This window comes from Bombus pascuorum, chromosome 9 (genome assembly GCF_905332965.1).
Source record: "Bombus pascuorum chromosome 9, iyBomPasc1.1, whole genome shotgun sequence".
Classification (NCBI taxonomy): Eukaryota; Metazoa; Arthropoda; class Insecta; order Hymenoptera; family Apidae; genus Bombus; species Bombus pascuorum.
Window position 1 is genome coordinate 14,401,384 of NC_083496.1, and position 20,681 is coordinate 14,422,064.

At 29.0% G+C, this 20,681-nt stretch overlaps 1 protein-coding gene across 3 annotated transcripts in view; it reads right to left on the reverse strand.

The window, feature by feature from the left end:
* LOC132910312 (uncharacterized) overlaps nt 1–20,681 on the reverse strand; it is a 63,813-nt gene that overhangs the window by 41,095 nt on the left and 2,037 nt on the right. The window contains exons 2-3 of one of the 3 annotated variants that reach the window (XM_060965912.1): nt 1,842–1,930; nt 901–1,125 (exon numbers count right to left, since the gene is read on the reverse strand). In XM_060965912.1, the coding sequence (XP_060821895.1) occupies nt 901–1,125; nt 1,842–1,858 (242 nt within the window). In that variant the 5' untranslated portion in view covers nt 1,859–1,930. Of the gene's footprint in view, nt 1–900; nt 1,931–20,681 lie in introns of those variants that run through there. The other 2 variants (XM_060965911.1, XM_060965910.1) reach the window with 2 other exon arrangements.

The following is a 20,681-nucleotide window of genomic DNA, read 5'->3' on the forward strand; positions in this document are numbered from 1 at the left end:
CACTACCATCTAAAATCACTAAATGCCTATCCTAGGCTAAAAGTTACACCCATTAGAGAACCACCCAAAAACCCCGCTATTGAAACATTCGTGAAGGCGACAATGATATGAATCAATGCATGAATGGAAAGAATGAAATTGAATGAATAATTAAAATAAACAAATGATTGTAAAGTTTAAAACTTATTATAGTTATGTTATATTAATAAAGAAATTCTCTACATTACTGAAACTAATGTACATACTAATTATTAAATATAATGTAATGTAAGATACTTTTAGTATATACAAGGTTTGCATAACTAAATTTATTTGAAATAATGGATACGTATCATTTGTTATAATTAACGCGCAGTAGTTCAAAAGATTATTTGCAGATCATTGCATTCATTATAGCATTTACAAATTAATTAATTGGATCTACACGCTTGAAAATAAAACAGGATTTAATAACAGATGCTTCATTGGAATAAAAATTTGAACAAGATGTGAATATTTTCTCTAGCTATGATACATCACAACTCCCGAAAAATGATTTATAAGTTGATCATACAATCTGTGGTTAATTGCGGCTAATAAGCTTGCAGCGCAGAAAGCTGACTAGCAGAATATATATTTCATAAGCAACGCCGTATCTCGTACAAAGATGTTTTTATTGATTAACTAGGTAGATATCTTATTCCAAAAGAACACGATTTATGACCGAAAACCTCAATTTTAATTAATATGATGATTGGTAAAAATAAAAATTAGCAAAAATCTTGACATGTTTCTAATACCTCAATAGAATCGTCATCTACCAATAAAACTTTTGTTAACGACCAAGTCGATACTTTCGATAGACTGTCTATATAAATATATAATATTTATATACAATCTATATAAATAAATAACACAAACCTGTTGCTTTGAACCTGACGAGAGTCAGGTTTCGGTGATGGGCCACGGCCAGAAAGGTGTATATCGGTATAAGATTTAAAAGTAACGAGTCTGTTAACCCCTCGCAGTTCGCTTGCTATTGAAGAGACGCTAAATAGAGAGAGGTCAGTTGTAACACTTTCATGACTCGGCGATCGTAACATTCGTGACGTCACTTGAAGTGCTGGACATTGTGTATCTGTTAAACTATTACAGCATTGTATAGTAGTAGCCGGCGGTATTGGTGATGCCGGTTTTGCTTTACTTTCAGACATTTTCGTATCTCTCAACGTTTTCAACTATTAGAGAACTATTATTTTTTCATAAAATACGAAAAATTGTATGTTATTATATTCATTATTTATCAGCATACTTAATTCAATGTAACAGTTTTTCATAATTAATGAATTTTTTCTAATTTTCAGTTAATGTTAGCGGAATGGAGTTTTTTATCAACTCGAGGTTCTTAAAATTTCGTCAAAATATATATCTCCATTACTTTCGAAGCAATCAATTATATTCTTAAAATCTGACATTGAATGATAATTTTCAAAGATTTATTAATGTAATTTTAAATAGTTTCACAAAATTATGGCAACTAATATTATATCGTATTAAAACACTAAATAAATTAATTTTAGATACTTTCGAATACTGCATTTGAACAGCAATCAAATTATTTAAAATTTATCTAAAAATTACTTGCAGTTTAGCAGTTAAACTGACAGAAATTCAATAAACAAGTATTTTCTATTGCAATTAAATTTGTTTTATACCAGATGATAATAGCATTCTTACGCCCGCTTTCATATATATTTGTTTTTATTATTTTTCGTTTATACCTCTGTAAAATCAAGAATTTTGTTGCTGTTCCAAATTCATTACTGCGGACACGAGGATGATTGTAATATATACTTCTATACCTTTTAATTGCATTCATTAGAATATTGCAATATTCCCATATTAATGCCGTACTGTAACTTGTCTATTGTTTTATCGGTCACCAAAAATCCTGAAAAAAAATTATATATGTTATCGCTATATAATTATATTGTCCTTAATATAGTATTATTAGTAGTAACAAAGATTTTATTAGGCAACTATATATATATGTATATATATATATATATATATATACATATGGTAGTAGTTTACTTATTGTAGATAGACTGTTGTAGTTGCCTAATAAAATCTTTGTCATACCACAAGATTATTTGTCATGACTTTGGGTGGTAATTCTATACCCCCGAATTGATAGAGATTTGTTAAATAAGTAGATCGCAAAATTGCCCTTTAGTATGATTTTCAAGGTCAAAATTTTTTTATTACATCATATAGTACTATCACGAGAAGCCACGCATCGCAAATGACTCCTCTTGAAAAAATATGTTTAAAGTTCCGTTAATTCTTAAATTGATCTTATTTATTATATTGTGGTAATATATTACAGATAAAGGACAACATAAGCACCAAACTAAACTAAAATTGATATATAATAAAAGTAAATAAATAAACAAAATAAATAATATAATAATAATATAGTATCATATAATATAATGGGTATGATAATAAACAATAAAGTTTAGAAAGTGTGCCATTGATAAAGCCGATGGGAACTAGTCTTTATTACGTGGTATAATATCGACAATTGTCAAGAATTAATAGAAGACTGCAGCATCGAGGAGGAGTTCCAGATCATCGTGATTCCCAAAGAGTTCAATGGTTGACAGTTGTTACAGCAATCCTTCATTCGACAGATCTCGTGTTCATTGGCATAAGAAAGAGCAAGTTGTTACGTGTGTATTCATTGATATATGTATATGCGAAGAATAGCTCATCGAATAAGTATTATACTTTACACGACGCAGAGAAGAATAATATGTGATGAAAATGAACATCTTTACAAGGTTCACCGTGTGCAAGAACTTCACAGAATGAACTGTTATAACATAGGTTTGGGTTTTGATATTTAATTGATTCACACAGATTAGTTCTGTGTTTACGCTCTGTATTTCACCACCTTGTACAACCATTACAACACACCGGTTACTCAGATTAAAAAAAACGTGGCGGACGGGGAAAACAGAAGAGAACCGCAAGCAGTTGTACCAACTCTGGATGTAGAAACTAGTGATCATACCAACATGACATTTATCTCAACATGAACTATATCGCTCAACGAAAATTTTATCGTTGAATGCGATTAATTTAAAAGATATTGTACTATTAAAATGATTCGAACGCAACCCATGATGTCTTAAAGATATCCTGTTCACGGATGAGAGCAGATCTTCCAGCAGTAACATTCTCAGTCATCAGAATGCCAAATTTGGACGTATAATAATCCTCACATTATGACACAGAGATTTAGTTAGGACCGCTTGATCATATTTGATTTATTCCACATCCGACATTTGCGTATAAATAAAGACAATTTGAAAGTTAAAGTGATAGATGTTATATGTTCACAAGTAAGTAGATATTAGCGTTGACCTTATTTTGTGCTACTTCTGATTTCAAAATATGAATAAAATCAATTTCAGAATTAATGAAACTTTCAACATTTTTTTCTAAGAAAACGGATCATTTGTGACCCATGGTTCTTTTGAGATTTTTATTCCCCGTGATGAATACTATATAATGCCATAGAAAAAATTTTGAGTAATCTTCTCAAATCAATCATCAATGTACCAATTCAATCAATCATATTTAAGGTCAATTTTGTGGTCCATTTTTTAAACAAATCCCCACCAATCCGAAGATGTAGAATCACCTTCCAAAGCGATAATAAATATTTTGTGAATAGCCTGTACATGTGTGATTTTGAACTCCATAGTTAAAACAAAAGAAAACAAAACGGTAGTATCTTATTATATGCTATTAGTAATCGCGTTTAGGTTTCCAATAGTTCAATGAGAGGGTGAGATAGAGAGAGAGAGAGAGAGAGAGAGAGAGATTTCATACAGACTCAAACGCACCCCAAAATATCTTTTACTGTCTCCTTGTTCTCCGTTGCTAGAAAGTTGATACTTTTGTTTCAGATAGACTTCAATCCGAATGTTTCGTATTGCAGCCAGTAAATTAAGACATGTTTTACTTCCAATTCGTTAGAATTGCATAACCTACCTACACATTAGGTTGCTATTCATTATAGCAAGGTGTCCGGTTTTAATTTATAAATGCGGACTACCGACAAGCTACCTGCTGTATCAAAAAAATGTTCAAACAGCAATCGAATGGTGTCGAGTAGATTCATGCAAAAATTATAATTCCACTTAAGAGAACATATACATCTACAGCAAAACTAATTACTAACACATTATGTTCCCTCAAAACCATTCAATTCCTCTTTGAATGTCTTTTTTATACAGCAGATAGTTTAGCAATAATTCATAATTATAGATTACAATCAATTCGTACAAACCAAACCCTCTTGGATTATTTTGTTATCCAACGTAATTTGCCTATGAGTCTTAATTGCACAAGGATTTTTCTGTACGTTATTGATGGTTCAAACTTAGGTATCCAATTTTCTCTCCTTACGTCAAGTTCGCTATTCTGCTACACAGGGTATTTCATGTGAAATAGGTCACCTAAACTCTTCCTTTACTTGTTATAATACGAGAAATGTATTTACGTATTTTACGTAACTTTAATAGAGTTGCGCAATTTAATTGATTTTAAGAGGCGAATCAAACAGAAAAGGCATTTCTTAACAAATATAATTTTTTAATAGTATTTTTCAAAGTCATCTATGTTTCTTTGGGGATATACACATAATTTCTTCTGTTGTATGTTATAGTCAACATTACTTTACATTCATCGATATATGATGGTATTAGCTTAAAATGTCCTTGAAGTCACAAATTTTAAGATTAGTGTTCAACGATACTCTAGTCAATTTAAGCAAAAGTCAATTTAAGATTGAAAATAAACACATTTATTATTGCTCTGCAGATATTGAAGGATTTACTTTCAGTACATCCACAAACGATAATGCATTACTCGAAGAAGACAAAAATTGAAATCATTTTCATTTGTGATAAAACTCAACAATGTCTAAGAGAAACTGTACAGAGTTACAAAGAAAGATTTTCAATAGGTAATTGTCCACCGCATTCTATATACACAAATATTACCAAACATTTCGTGAAAATGGTAGTATCGGTGACAAACATGAGGAACGTAAGACTATTACCCATGAAACAAATCATTAATCTTCATCAAAAACTGCATGTCAATATAAGCTAACCTCTTCTTTCCGTAAGGAAGTAAAAATGCACGTTCGCATACCTATCAGCCCCCGGCCCGTACCCGTCAGTTATGTAGGGCTGGCGAGTTGTCATTTGCCGATTCATTAAAAACCTCTCCTCATATCCGCTATAAGCGGCATCCATCCACTCTTGGTACGATTGCTATACTTGAAGAGTAGTATAAGTCAACCTGGAATCTCACTGAAAATAAATTCTATACTAATTTTAAAATTTTAAAATCACTTCAAGGTTATACTATCACACATGAATATATGTACAATAGTGTTAGATGTAACATACAACAACAAAAATTATATGTATTATTACAAATTGAGAAAATATTTAACTGGCCTATTTTATACAAAATACCCCGTATATGACGCTACAGACCGGCGATGCTTTAAGTGAGTATTTTTTAATTGTGCCCATAATTTGATTCTGTTGTAAATTAGATACCTACACATATTCTGCCATATTCTGTGAATAACTCTTTCAGACTTTTACCGAAAAGATTTTAGCAGTAGTTATTACTCGCTTTAGAATTTTCCTTTCTAATCTACTTTTTTCTACTTTCGTTTGCAGCACGTAGTCTGGAGTGTATCATAGAACACTTAACAATTTTTTTAGAAAACTGTTTTGTGTTTCTTCTTTTCCTAATTTCCAACATCGCTATAGTTACTGATTCAAGTAACTTATTCTATTCTGGGTTTCCCAATTATTATTTTTAACCGCCACTAGAGGTTTCCACATTATTCTTAAAGATATTTTTGTACTGCTGACAAAATGTTTAGACACCTCAAAAGTATATCCAGTGTGTATGGGACTTCCATGTTTTCATTATATCTACTGTCTTTTTTGTACTTGATTTTTCTTGTTTTTTTGTTTTCTTGGTTATTTTACATATCAGTATTTTCATTTTTATGTATACAGGGCGAAAGAAAAAAAAGGACTCATAATTGCCAGAGTAGATAGTTGCCAAATGATGAAAAAAGTCCCAACAAACATGGACTAAAAAATTAATAGTTTCAAAGTTATAAACAATTTTTTGTTTCGGTTAAAGTGACTGACTTTCTCGTTTCGAGAGTTATCGTACCGTATGGAAACAATGGATTATTTGCCTTAATACTAAATGATAGGGAAATAATTGGAATGTTTAGGGATCAAGAACAAGTCTCTAATACGAAGGTATTAAGCGTGTAGTGAAAAGGAGAGAGGGACATGTAGAAACCTTCTGCAATCAGGAAAAGAAAAAAAATAAAAAGATATCCATTGTTTCTATACAGTAGGATAGTTCTTGAAGTAATAACGTATTCGGTTTTGTTGCTCAATCACTTCACAGATCGATAAAACCGAATGTCGAAAGCGACCGAATCGGTAATTATCATATACAGGCATATGAAATATATGCAAGTATGTACTACTAGACAAACAATTGAGGCGGCAAATGAATAATTCGTCGTAATGTGAATAAACTGTTATAGTAACAGTTATTACACACCATACTGAATACCAGTAATTCATATGTTTGGAAGTTCATCATGCGTTGAAAATATTGAAATGTGTACACGCTGCTTTCGATCGTTACCGATTCGGTCAGAAAGCTGCATCGTCTGAACTAGTCATAAGTGTTTGCACATTTCTTTTAGATCATTATAAGTGTCCAGTTCTTGCATTACCATATTTTCTTGATACTTGATATTTTCTTATTTTACCATATCATTGTGTCTTCTATCCAGATTCTGATATCTTTTATCACTTGTTTATTATTTGTTAATCTCAAGGATAGTCTTATTAGTAGATATGTTATTAAATGTTCTCCAAATTTGTTATACTTGTTCATATTAAATTTATACAACTTATGCCTCTGCTGTTCCAGTAGATGTACTAACCATTGTCGAACAAGAATGTTTTCTTGTTTGAAGTGTATAAATCGCCAATTCTTGTGAAACTTATGTATAATATGGTAGAAAAATATTTGACATATATCTTTTTCTTTTTACGTGTTGACATTCATATTGAAGAGGTGAAAACAGTTTCCAAAGTTGAAAATTAGAAACAGATATCACGGAATATCTCCAGGATTTAGGTTATATTAAAATTTTTCGTAATTGCTAATATATACTAATTGTAAGCAAGGCTTGTTTCCTATTTATTGCTACCGCTTTATACATGTATTGAAATGTACTTTATCCAATAGCTGAAAATTTTAGTTTCCTTCTATGAAAAGGATTCATTTTCATGTAATTCTGGTTAAACTAACATAGCTGTTCTTCATTTTCTCGAAAGAAACTCGGCTTATATATTTTAAAAGCTAAAATTTCTTTTTTTCCATATCGCAGTAAGTGGACTACTTTGTGTTAATAATTGATGAATAATTTCGATAATTCCATTAAAGTATAAATTCTAAAATTCAAATTAACTTTGTTATTTAATAATATTAATACTAGAATTACCGGTAATTAACACGAAGCTACTTGTACCAAAACTAGTCAAAATGGCTGGTTTTTAAAAAATACGTGATAATAGAATATTTTTATAGCTATTGATTTATTACTTTCTTACAGAAGGAATTCTATGTCATGTAGTACATTTTTGGTATTATTAATCCATCTGGGACTATGATCCACCTAAAGGAGGATTGACACATGTATAAAATTGTAGAACCAATCATTTTGACTGCTGTGGCATTTCTAGCGTTAGCATCTAGCGATCTAGCGGTCGATCCAGAATTTTCCTGATAACTGATATCATCATATTGAATGATACGCAGTAAAAATTTAAAAAACAAGTTGTAGAAAACGAGGAAACTGGTTAATTGGAGTTCGATAAATAGATTGCAAGACCATTTTACATTTTGTATTCGTATTGGAATAAGTAGCCTTGATACAAAATTATTTTCAGTTTGAATACATAAAACACAAAATAAAATTAATTTAATTATTCTTTTAATTATCGTTGCGAAAAAAAATATAACATAAAGTAGGAAGTTTTAAATAAAATTGTAATAGCAGTCAATTTGACTGGTGTGGTAGTTCTAATGTTAATTAGCACTCGTATTTCTTTCAAAGTAAGCATACTGTCGTTCACAAAATCTTGTCAAAATAATATAACATGCAAAATATTTTACAAGATAAGTATCATATATTAAATGTAATATAGTTATCGCACATTATACATTATTTTCTTGCACAGTTGTGTTAAACATTACAACATTGACCATTGCTTGTATTTGTTATATAAAAAGCCAATAAAATCAAACTATACAGGATGTTCCGTGATAAGTGCCGAATGATATAACTACTGAAGGTAGGTGATAGGATAAAAATGTACGGAAACATTTATTATTTATTTTTATCAAGAATATCGATGTTGAAGAAATTTTTCTCTGCAACTTTTCAAGGTTATACTAAAGTCCCCCATTCTTTAAAATGGAACTATAGATATTTTATGCGCCATATGATGCATTTTTTAATTCTCTATAAATAGTATTAAGGTGCTAGGGTTGAAAAATAATTAGTTTAAAAGATATTTTACTTTCAATCTTCTGTAACTTATGGTATTAAATATAAGGAAGAATATAATAGCAATATTTTTCAAAGCTTCGTATATCTTAAAACTCAATCTTGTATATAATCTTATGTAGAATGTACTTCGTGCAATAAATCATATATTTAGATTAAGAGTTTATTTGTCCTGACATTCCGTTTTCTTCAATGTCATAATTTCGTTAACTATTCAAATTTCAACAAATTCCTTCACCAGAATATTCAATATATGTATATAAAACGTGAAAATATTCAAAAATAATATTCCCGATTTTAATGTATAAGATGATATATCCCTTTAAAAAAGGTAAATGCTGCTTTGAATAGAATAGATTAATTATAACACTTTGACAAGCCATTCGTTTTTAACATAGCTGATATAGCAGCATGATTATAACATATATAACAACAATATATCCTATTTTACTTGTAGAATTGACAGAAGAAATACGACAATAGTGTTTAATATTCTTTATTTGATATTGATTTCATTAAAACTTTATTTAAATTTGTTTGAAATAACGAGGTTCATAAAATTACATTAGAAGGAGATAACGTGTAATGTGAAGTAACATTGACGTGCCGAGTCAATAATCTTACCATGATTTCTCTGGAATAATTATCTATTGAATATGAATATGAAAACAATGTCGTAATATGATCTTCTATAATATTAAAGTTTGTTTAGATATCTATAATACTTTTCAAACAAATCTATAACCAGGAGGGTACTGTTACACTTCTGAAGAATAACAGTATTGGATCATACAACAAATCATTAAATATTCTTCTTCACAGCATGTGGTGTATAAGGTGTAAAGAAATTATATGTTGAAACCATCATAACTGGTTATTAATGAAAGAAAGCAGTCGCAAAATTGATCTTGATATTGAAATTCAAGATCAAATTTTGTTTTACTTGCGTCGTATTCTACTCATCACGAGGACTAAACGTATAAAAAAATACATGAAAGAGTCGAAACTCTACCGTTTTCTTGAAAGATGGTACCAAAGTTCCATTGATATTTGTGTATATTAACATTATTGCTGATAAATATTGACTTTAGGGGAGGTACCTCTGATGAGCTTGACCATGGCATATGTCGTCAAGGACGCTCTCCTGGACAACTTCCAGAAGACTTTAGTTGTCGCTCGTGTTCCTTAGAAGATTCTTAAGAAAAAATTGTCGTCAGTACTACAGTAAATTGTGTCTATACGTGTGTGTCCGTGGCGGCATATATACTAACATTGGTTGCCGATCGCCGTAAGGCGCCCGAGTAAAACAATATCTAACCCAAACCTAATTTTTATCTTTTGTTAGTAACATAATGTATATAAACGGAGGTTGAGCGATTCACGATAATGATAACGATAGTTTATTGTAAATATCTCGAAAATTGAGAGAGCTCGGCGAGTATATGTAATAGGAAAAAATTGATCAAAATGTTGATTATCAGAAAATATTTAAGAACCATCGAAATCGATGATGCCGTCCGCTTTCTAGATAAAGACGGATATATGTACACATGTGCATGGATATGCGAAACAACAAAACTTGTGTTAGATGCTATTTAATTCATTTCAATGTACGACTATGGGCAGTATTCACAGTAATGGTAACGACAATTTTCTGTTAATAACCTTTTAAGGAAGATTAAAGGAAGGAGTGACGACTAAAACCTCTTGAATGTTACTCAGGAGAGTGTCTTTGACAACAAATGTATATCAGGGTCAAGGTCACCGAAATTATTTCTCGTAAAATTAACATTTACCTTATTTACAATATATTTGTCTTTCCCAGTCATATAAAAAAGTAAATAGCGTGATATTATTGAAGAAACAGGAAATTATTCCTTAGTACGTAAAATAGTCTGTCCTAAATAGAATGAAGCATCTAACTTCATGATTTCAAATTATTGCAAAATTACTTACTGTATAAGAAAAACCTTACAAGTAAGAATTAAATAGTGTCGAAGAGAGCACTATTTCATGTTATTAGTTTCCTTGGAAATTGTTACGTAGAGGATCTGAGAAAGTCAACTACATTTTCTTAATAATAGAATCTCATTTCTTAATGTGTTGGACATTCAGTATATAATGATCTACCTGCATTCTATTCATATGATAATATAACAATAATTATACAAATAACCTACTTATTTATAAAATAATATTTAATTACCATGATGGACTTAATTTTTTTTATTGTCAAAATTTATGCAAATTTGTTTTTTTATGAGAAAATATTATATTAAGTATTATTTATTGATAATTTAAGGAGATATTTTTTAAAATGATTTTGGATTTATCGTTTACCTTACTTATAGTAGATAGTTACATTTATGCTATACAACCGTTAAAAAATTATGATGGACACTGTTACGATATTCTATTACGGCGTTCTACAGCGCTTACGACGTTACGAGACTAGATTTGACGCTGGCAAATTACTACCTATGAAACGCAATTAAAAGACAAAATTGTTTGTGAATTATTCACGATAGAGAAAGCATAAATTAAGTTACTTGTTTAAAAGTACACTATCATTGCAGAGATAATCGAATCTTCAATCTGTTATCATGAAATAATTATATAGCGATTAAATATTTTTAACAATTTGAACTTCTTCGCTTCTACTTCTTTTACTTCTACTAAAAGTAGCCATTCAGTTAGGCATTTAAAACGATCTAGATTTTAATGATTTGTTATATGAACATTACTGTTGACCATAGTAAAAATTGACTATAAGTGAAATACTACATTTATAAATTTTTAAGTGTATGATTGATTCCAAAAATATGGGGATTAGACATAAAATATGTGGCTATGACTTTGTGCATACATCTTTTCATTTAATTTATGAATTGTAATAAACTTTAGATATACCAGAAGGCATGCTGGTTGTTACAAAAGAGGCCAGATAAATAAATAATTACGTGTGATTTTATCAGTATCTTTTAGAAACTATCAGGAGTATTAAGGAAGTATCCAGAGGACTGAGATTTCAATCAGTCTCATGTAATCAAGTGTATTTAAAGGTTTTTACTTGAAAAAGTCAATAGTTTCACACACTTTTTATCACAAAGAATTAGTTAATAGATAATTAGTTTTCTGAAGGATTATTTACAAAATTTGAACATCCAACATCGTATATCAATAATAATTTGCAATCACTTAGATTATAATCGAAATAATTACCAATCTCGATAATTGTCAGTTAAACTTGAAAGTGAAAACAAAAAATTAAATTATTTAAAAAATAATTAATGCTTTCAAGCTTAAAAATCATTGAATTTTCAAAATCAATGAATATTTATTCTTTACATAAACAAACTAGTTCTTCAAATCTTGCGTTTTTTATTGCGAATTAAAATAAATAAATCGCACATTATTTTCTACCAATCAAGTTTGAAATATAACTTTATCTAAACAAGGCAAGCCATTTATTAAGTATCTATGTAGTGTAAATACAATCGACTCACACTTTTATCAAGGCCCTGGATACTTCTCTCAGTTCTGTCATATAGTTTGACAGGGACCTGAGACCAGAAAACTGAGAATTTTGAGGTTAAATGATAACAATTCTCAAGTGAATTACTATTCTAATATTAATTCTAATATAAAAAAAAATTGGATGCCAATTTTATATTTGCGTTACATTAAATAAAAGTTAATAAAAATTAAAAACTTGGAATATAATACGAACCAGTGGATTAAAAAGCTTCAACAGATGATTATCATCACCTACATCTACAATTTTAACTAATCAAAAATGACCACTTACACATTACAAAAGATAAGAAATACACTAACTTCACTTGATTACTTTTGACTTGCTTCACATAATTCCTTTCTCAATGCTATAGATATGGTCTTTTAGAAATAATTTCACAGACAGGAGTGAGATATAAAACTGATGATAAAGGTTCTACATATTTTTTGACAATAAAGTGAAATCGATTAAAGTAAAAAGAAATTTGAACGATAAATATGACTATTGTAAACAATATATACAAGGAAAACTTAATAGATAACTTCATATTCATCACTGAGCATGGGTTGCAAGGTAAATTTTGTAGCTACGACAGTAGACTGAGAATTTCACGTATAAAATATAAATTTTAGATATGAATAAATGAAATTTATAAATCATCATCATGTGTGAAGTCACAGTTATTATCTTTCTCTGCCACGCAAATATAATACAATTTAACGCTTTAAGAGTATTAAAAAGTGAGAGTTACAAAAGGTTCCTACTTCAATAGAATCATTCGTATGTATTTATTGCGTAAATCAGGTATTCTAACGATGTTATGAATAAGTAATTCAGTTTAATATGTAACATCCAGATCGTATTCTATTTGCAATATTTCTGCCATGATTATACCTTTTTATTACCTTGGTGTTTTACTTTTGTTTAAAAAATCCGTGGTTTCTTTATGCGATTTTCATCTTTTATATACTTTAATAAATAACTTCCCGTTCAGCTTTATTTCTTTCTGATTTCTTCTCACTTATGATTCTCAATTGTAAATCGACATTAAATTTTCTGTTTGCTCTCAAGTTTTGTTAGAAGTATATTAAAGACCATTTGTTTATATTTAGTCTTTAGATAATAACATGTACACATAACATAAACACTTTGCGTACTTTAAAACACAGTGTTCGAATATTTTTATTACGTGTTATTTGTATGTACTTAGTTGTAACAAATGTTGTGTAATGCATTTTTATATTTTGAATTTTTCTTTAACTTCACGTACATTTAATGAATGTACATACAGGGTGTTCAGTTATAGGAGCAAACAAATTTAAATGAAGATTCTTGAAGCCAAAATAAGACGCAAATCAAAAATAAAATGGTTGCGTTTTCGACTTCATTTTTTTATTATCATCGATTAAAAAACAGCCGAAATATCCCCGAAAGTAGATCAACACAAGCAGCGGGATACACGATGATCGTTAAATCCAACGACACACGGTTGGCAGCTTACCTCATGCAAGTTGTAAAGAAAAAGACTATGACATTAGGAAACATAAACCGTTCAGCGCGACATTTTGTAAGAAAAATCAGAGATTAAACATTAAAGCTGATTAATCATTGAAATACATAACAACATATCGAAAACCATTCCATGGGATTTTCGAGTAAACAGGATTAGTCCTTTTTCTAATCCTTGACCTCCATAAATAATTAATAAACAAAACACATATAAAGAATATTTACACGAAGTTTACGCATAGTCCTATCCATGAATGTTCTCAGAAAACTTACGTACGCATTCAATATTCTTGAGGGGCTAATGAAAGTGATCTTACGCTGATCTCGCATGAACCACACACATTTTCCATTCAAATTGTAGGTCACTGGATATGATAATATTCACATACATACACGTGGAATAAAAAAACGAAGAAACAATTATACATAAGATAACTACAAACGAGAAAACAATAAACAGAAAAAGCTACAAAACAATCGTTTGAGCTTATACTTATAAGATTAATTAAAGTATCGTTTTATAATGTGATGTGTAATAACATAGATTAATATACAGCAAAATGTATGTTATCGAAATAATACTATCCTTGCAAGGCAGTTCTAAACATTTTAAAACACATCTGGTGAACAGCCTGTTCGCTTTCTCGATAGGTATATTCAACCATGCTTTTAAAAAGAACACCTTAGATGACTGCTTCTGAATAATTTCAAATTATATAAAGAAAACGAAAAAGTGGACGAAGAGTATCGTAAATTTTTCTTTTCGAACGAACTCTGTACTATTAACTTGCCATGTAACATGTTTTAACAATTTTGGAAATATGATAAGAGAAGAGAACAATTATAGAATAACAAAATCATATCGACTGCTAAAGAGGAACGTTAGGAGAACTGTATAAACATAAAGTTAGAGTTAAAATTAGTTTTAGTACAGGTTTAAGTTATTTCGCTGTAAAATTTGTTAGGCCACTTTACTTTTAGTTCATTGAAATTTTCTATTTTTAATTTTTCTATTTTTACTGCTTTTTTATTTTTGTGCCCTTTATATTGTTTCTGTGTATTGTATGTATCCTTTTAATTTTTTTATGTAATTCTAACGGGAGTGATTTGGGTGTACAGCGTGTATAATGCGTACAGTGCGTGTTGTACACATTGTGTTCATAGCGTACTTTGTTTGCAAGAAAACAGATGTTATATTGAATATTCACTGTAATGTAAGACGATTGCTATTTTTGTTACGATTTTTCTGTGCATAGTTTGGGCACTCGCAGTGCGTATGCGATCTTTGTGTAAATTTACTCCAAAATTCTATAGTATAGTTTTCGATATGTTGTTATAAATTTTCCATGGCTTAAGAAGTTTAATGTTTTATCTGTGATTTTTCTTACAAAACCTCGCGCAGAATGGTTTATGCTTACACGCGTCATAGTTTTCTCTACGACTTGTATGAGATAAGCGCAACCCATGTGTCTTTCAATTTGAGGATCACTATGTATTACCTCGCTACTCGAGCTGCTTTCATTCGTGTAGGTAGGTTTGCTCACGCATAGGAATATTGTCAAAGATGCATGTAAGCCATTATACAATTAAGAGAATTATATTCATTTACAATAACCATATCTTTTATTTAAAAAACTTTATTACGTGCTATTTGCTTATGATTATGTACTTAACTGTTAATTAAAATTTTCTAATCTGTAACTCAAATGCAACACGGGTTCCCGTTGTTCAATCATTTTATTTTGCACATATCATTTTCTAACTAGGTGTCACCTATTTAACTAATTATTTCATAAATTTTTATTCCGTAAACAACCTTACAATAACGGGTACATTTGTTTCATTTTTGACCGATTGAAGATCACAATAATCATCATCAAAAACTATCCTACACTAGCGTTACCGACTACTATTATAATTCGGATACTATTCTATCCCTACCTATAACTGATTTTTATTTATACTATATAAAAATTTAATCACCTAATCGATGATGAATTGTAAAAGTAACCTAAAGATTGTAGTTTCCGCGAATATCTTGGAACTTAAGACCGAGCGACAGTTACATTATGTATAGAAAAAAAATTGTTCAGAATGTTGACCTTGCCAAGCTAGTCATCGAAATCGATGAGACCGCCCCTATTCCGAATAATTATCTAATATTTTTCTAAATTATTTCGTTGTGTTACCATCAAATGAATGAATGTTAATTCAAATAATTTCTTAAATGTTTCCTAATCCTTTTATATCAACATTTTCAATTGCAACAAAAATACGTACATATTTTCTTACAGTTTTTCACACATAATTTTACTAAAATATACATGTTTTTCTGACAAAATGTTTGGAACGAGAACAATTTTGAGAGCAAATGTGGTTATCAGAACAGGAAATTATTGAAACAAACTTTTATTCAAATAATTATTTAAATAAAATTTTTATTCTATTTGTTATTGTAGCAGCATATGAGTTATCATACGAACATCACAAGAGCTATTATTTGCAATTTACGGAGTATACGAGTACCGAGTTATTACCGAGTTATTACCGAGTTATTACCGAGTTATTACCGAGTTATTACCGTAGTTATTATCCGAGTTACAGTCAGTTGTCGATCAGTTATCAACCAGTTATCAACGAATTATCAGCGATTTAATTAACGAGTCATTAGCAATCCTATTTTACGACTTATACACTGTCTTAGTGAATCAGTTAGTACGAGTGTTTTTGCGAACATTATCTGTATACTAATTTATTATTTTAAATGTATTCGACGGTTTCAACAACGAGCAATCTCGTCCATTAAACCTCACCGACCAACCATCCTCTACACATAAACCTCTACAAATTTTCTCTGTTACTTTAAATTAGATGATGTTATTTGAATAACAGTCCATTTAAAAAATCAATCATTTTATTATTTATTAGTTTGTTTAAAATTTATATATTTGTTATTTGACTGTACCAGGAAAATAATTTTATTTTTATCGTGAGTTGAGGTTGGTAGGATCTCTATTTCAAAAGCACAAACTTTTGCCGATATGTATTATCGCCGGGGTTTCTGTTCTCTATTATTTATATTCTAATGACCTATTCTAGTTATATTTATTACGATTCGTACTTTTTATTTTATTCGTTATTCTTTTTATGCTCAACAGACCAAGTTCGATTAACATAATATGTAACATTTCAAACATGGTTCATTTTGTTTACAAGTACTCTTCCATCATGAGGTCCAATTGAATGATTATTTTTGTATTACCATTATTAACAATCGTGCAAATCAATAAGCTGATAAAATGTTTGAATTTCGAGTCGTATTAAGAGCTAATAATTTATAATAATTAGTATGTCTATTATGTATAGAAAAAAATTGTCATTTTTTATTTTGCATTATCATTTGAAACTGTCACTTGACAATAATTTATTTTTCAAATAAGATTAGAGTTTATTTGCACTTATACTTATTTTAAAATAAACTTATTTGTTATTTTATTTAGAATGATTATTTGTTCTTTTTACTTGTTAAAAGTGCTCAATTCTGGCAGTTATATTATAAAAATTCACGGGCTTTAAGTTTAAGGATTTAATGTAGCTAAATAAAGAAATAATATAATATAACAAATCATTTCATCACAACCTTTTATATTGGATTATTTGTTATTTTATTTGAATGATTTAATAATATAAATAAGAAATTATTTGGAAATGGTTTGTTTGGCTTTAACACGAGATAAAATTACTTTTTCAACGTTATTAGTTGAAATAATTTATTATTTCAAATTGCTATATTTCATTTTATTTCAAATAAAATATGTTGCTTCCTACCACGCCATCTGAATACCTTTATTATTCACTATACAGGGTATTTCACCTAACTTGTCCATCTTAAATATTCCGTAGCTTATTTTTTATGATAGGACAAAATATCAAATGTAAAAGATATCAAATGCGGTGATAGGCAAAGAATGTTTTCGAGGTCACTTTTTCGAGATGTCAAGGTTATCGAAGTATTTTTAAATGGGACTACATATTTTCATACAACAATCTTACAGCTCATAAAAGAACAAATTCAACGATGTGCAATATATTGACCTTCACGTGACCTTCAACGAGAAAAATCCTGTGGGGATACTTAAAAAGTAAAGTTCACAATGATACTTTCATAACGCCAGAATGCGAGAAAGGGTTCTACATGGATACTCATCAATTACTACAAAAGTACTTAAATATATAGAGAAATCACCAATTTGCCATCTCCAAAAGTGTGTTGAGGTTAATGGTGCATATTTTGAACATTTTCTAAAATAAATATTTTGCATTGAAACATCCAAGACTTATCTATGCTTCTTCCCTATACAAACATAATTTCTCTTTTATTTTTTTTATAAGCTATAAGACTATTGTAATGAAAATATGTAGTCCCATTAAAAAATACTTTGATGACCTTGAAATCTCGAAGATAAAAGCGGTCTTGAGAAAATTTTTTTGCCTATCACCACATTTTCCCCTTCGAATCAAATATTCTCTTCCTACCATAAAAAATAAGCGAAATATTTAAGATGGTCAAGTTAGGTGAAATATCCTGTAAATGTATACATACATATGCATAAATAATAAATGAAGGAATAATACAGCAATCACAAAATGCTGCCCCTGAAATTGTTGTACTTACAAATATTGATATTCTATCTGGTATCATTAAAATACGATTAAAATATAAATCGAAGGAAAAATAACATTACATCCGTCGTTACATTAACTAATATGTATTTCATTGATTATTTAAAATTTTACTCTAAAGTTAACTGCATTTATCAGAAAATTGTATATCGATAGATACTTGAATCTGATTTTGTAAGATCTTTTTACTCAAATTTAAAACGACAATGAATACGTTTATTAGATAAAGGTATTGTTAATTCTTCTAAACTGAAAGTTCTACAATATTCTCGATGCATATCCTCCTATCATACATCGTAAACCAACTAAAAATAAGCAACTCGGAAACATATTTCATGCGACATCCTGATCGATAATAGTTTCATGTGTTTTCTCTCGTTATTGATTTCAAATCATCTTTGCCAACATTTGAAACATGTGTACATTTGATACTACTCGCAGGAACTCGAATTCCTTTTTTACCTAATTTTTATTATATCCAACAGCAGTTTTTACTTATTAATGAAACATTGCCAGTTCGTCAAGCTGATTATGAGCACATTTATATCTCTCTTTAGGCAATATCCAGGAATTGCAAATTGTTTAATATTATTTAACGCTAAAATATAGATCATTCTTATATTATATATAAATAAATCATAGTGACCAATTAAATTTCGTTTTACAGATTATGACCCACTTACACTTCTTCCGATACTAATTCCTGGTACTGGGTACCGGAACGGACTTATAACTTTGTTCCAAGTAAAGTTTCAAGAAAGCTATAGAGGAAAATTTTACATTGCTTAACACGTTCTATCACACTGCTGCGCAATTTTTTGTCCCAAATATATCAATGTAAAATTGCAAAGTACAATTATATTTCTTTTTAAACGAAACTCTACAATTTTGTTTACATAATCGATTTCCTGTATCATTTTACATATAAAAGTCATTGACATACAGACTATTTTATATTATTTACACTGATAAAGATAGCTATCATAGAATTAACTATTTTACATTATTTATAATGATAGTTTAGTTTGACTATATTAATTTTTTGGAATTTGATCACGAAGCTTAATGTTTTCTCTTCATCTCCACCAAATTTGCATTATTTATATTACATATATATAGTTATTCAAGTCACTCAAATTAATTACAATATTGTATTAATTTTTAATTAAACAACAATTTGCTACAAGTCCTGAATAACATAAAATAAATTGTATTATCTAAATTTATGTAAAATAAGCTTGTATATGTAATACAAGAGAGAAAAATCATGCGATTACATATAGAGAAAAATAAAAAATCGAAATAAGATTAGATAGAGCTAATATTTCAGACATATTTATGTATGATTCACCTTTCAAATTGCATATTTATTCACCTTCATAATCTTTACAAATTGGCAACATTTAATTAATAAATCAGCAACATATTTGTCTCTCATCTCAAGAATTAAATATTGCTTGTTCTACAGCACTTTCATTGATTTTTTAACTAAATTACCTATGGTTTAGTAGACGTTGATTATAGGAAATTTTATTTTTTAAGTTCAAAGGTGAACTATTAATCTTATCCATAAAATATTTTCATCGTTTGATGATTTTTTGAAATTTCAAAAATATTAATATGGCTGTAGAATAAAATAAATAAGTGTGTCAATGCTACCTTTACTCTCATATTACTCATATATATTTTTTACAATAGTACTTTTTACAATATAAATATATTTATCTTTTTTGTCCTTAATAGTGTTTAGAATACTTCATAACGTATAACATTATTGTATTAAAAAATTAGTTAAATCAAAAGTTAAAAATAAATATATCTTACACGGTTTGTATTTACACTATATATAATAACCTAAAAGAGAAAAACTTGTTCATAACATCTCACTCTGAAATTATCACAATGTATATCTACAAGCCAATCAATATCATGCGTGCTATTTGAAGTATTAAAGTAATTTTTAAATAATTAAGTACATGGTAAAAATAGATATAACTTTTGATATTTTTGAATAATATTTCGAAAAAATGTCCATCAATAACGAGTTAAATTAATCGAAGTAATTGTTATGTTACTTATGTGCATACGTATACATTATGTGATAATGTACTTCAAATTCACATTATATATACACATATACATGACATTATAGATCAATATAAGTTCAAAAATTTGATTAATCAAGTATGAGTCCAATCGGTAGTTTAGTTTATTATATTACTGCTATTATTTTTTGTAAGTAAACAAAATAGTTAAGAATATGATTCGAATTCAATCCTT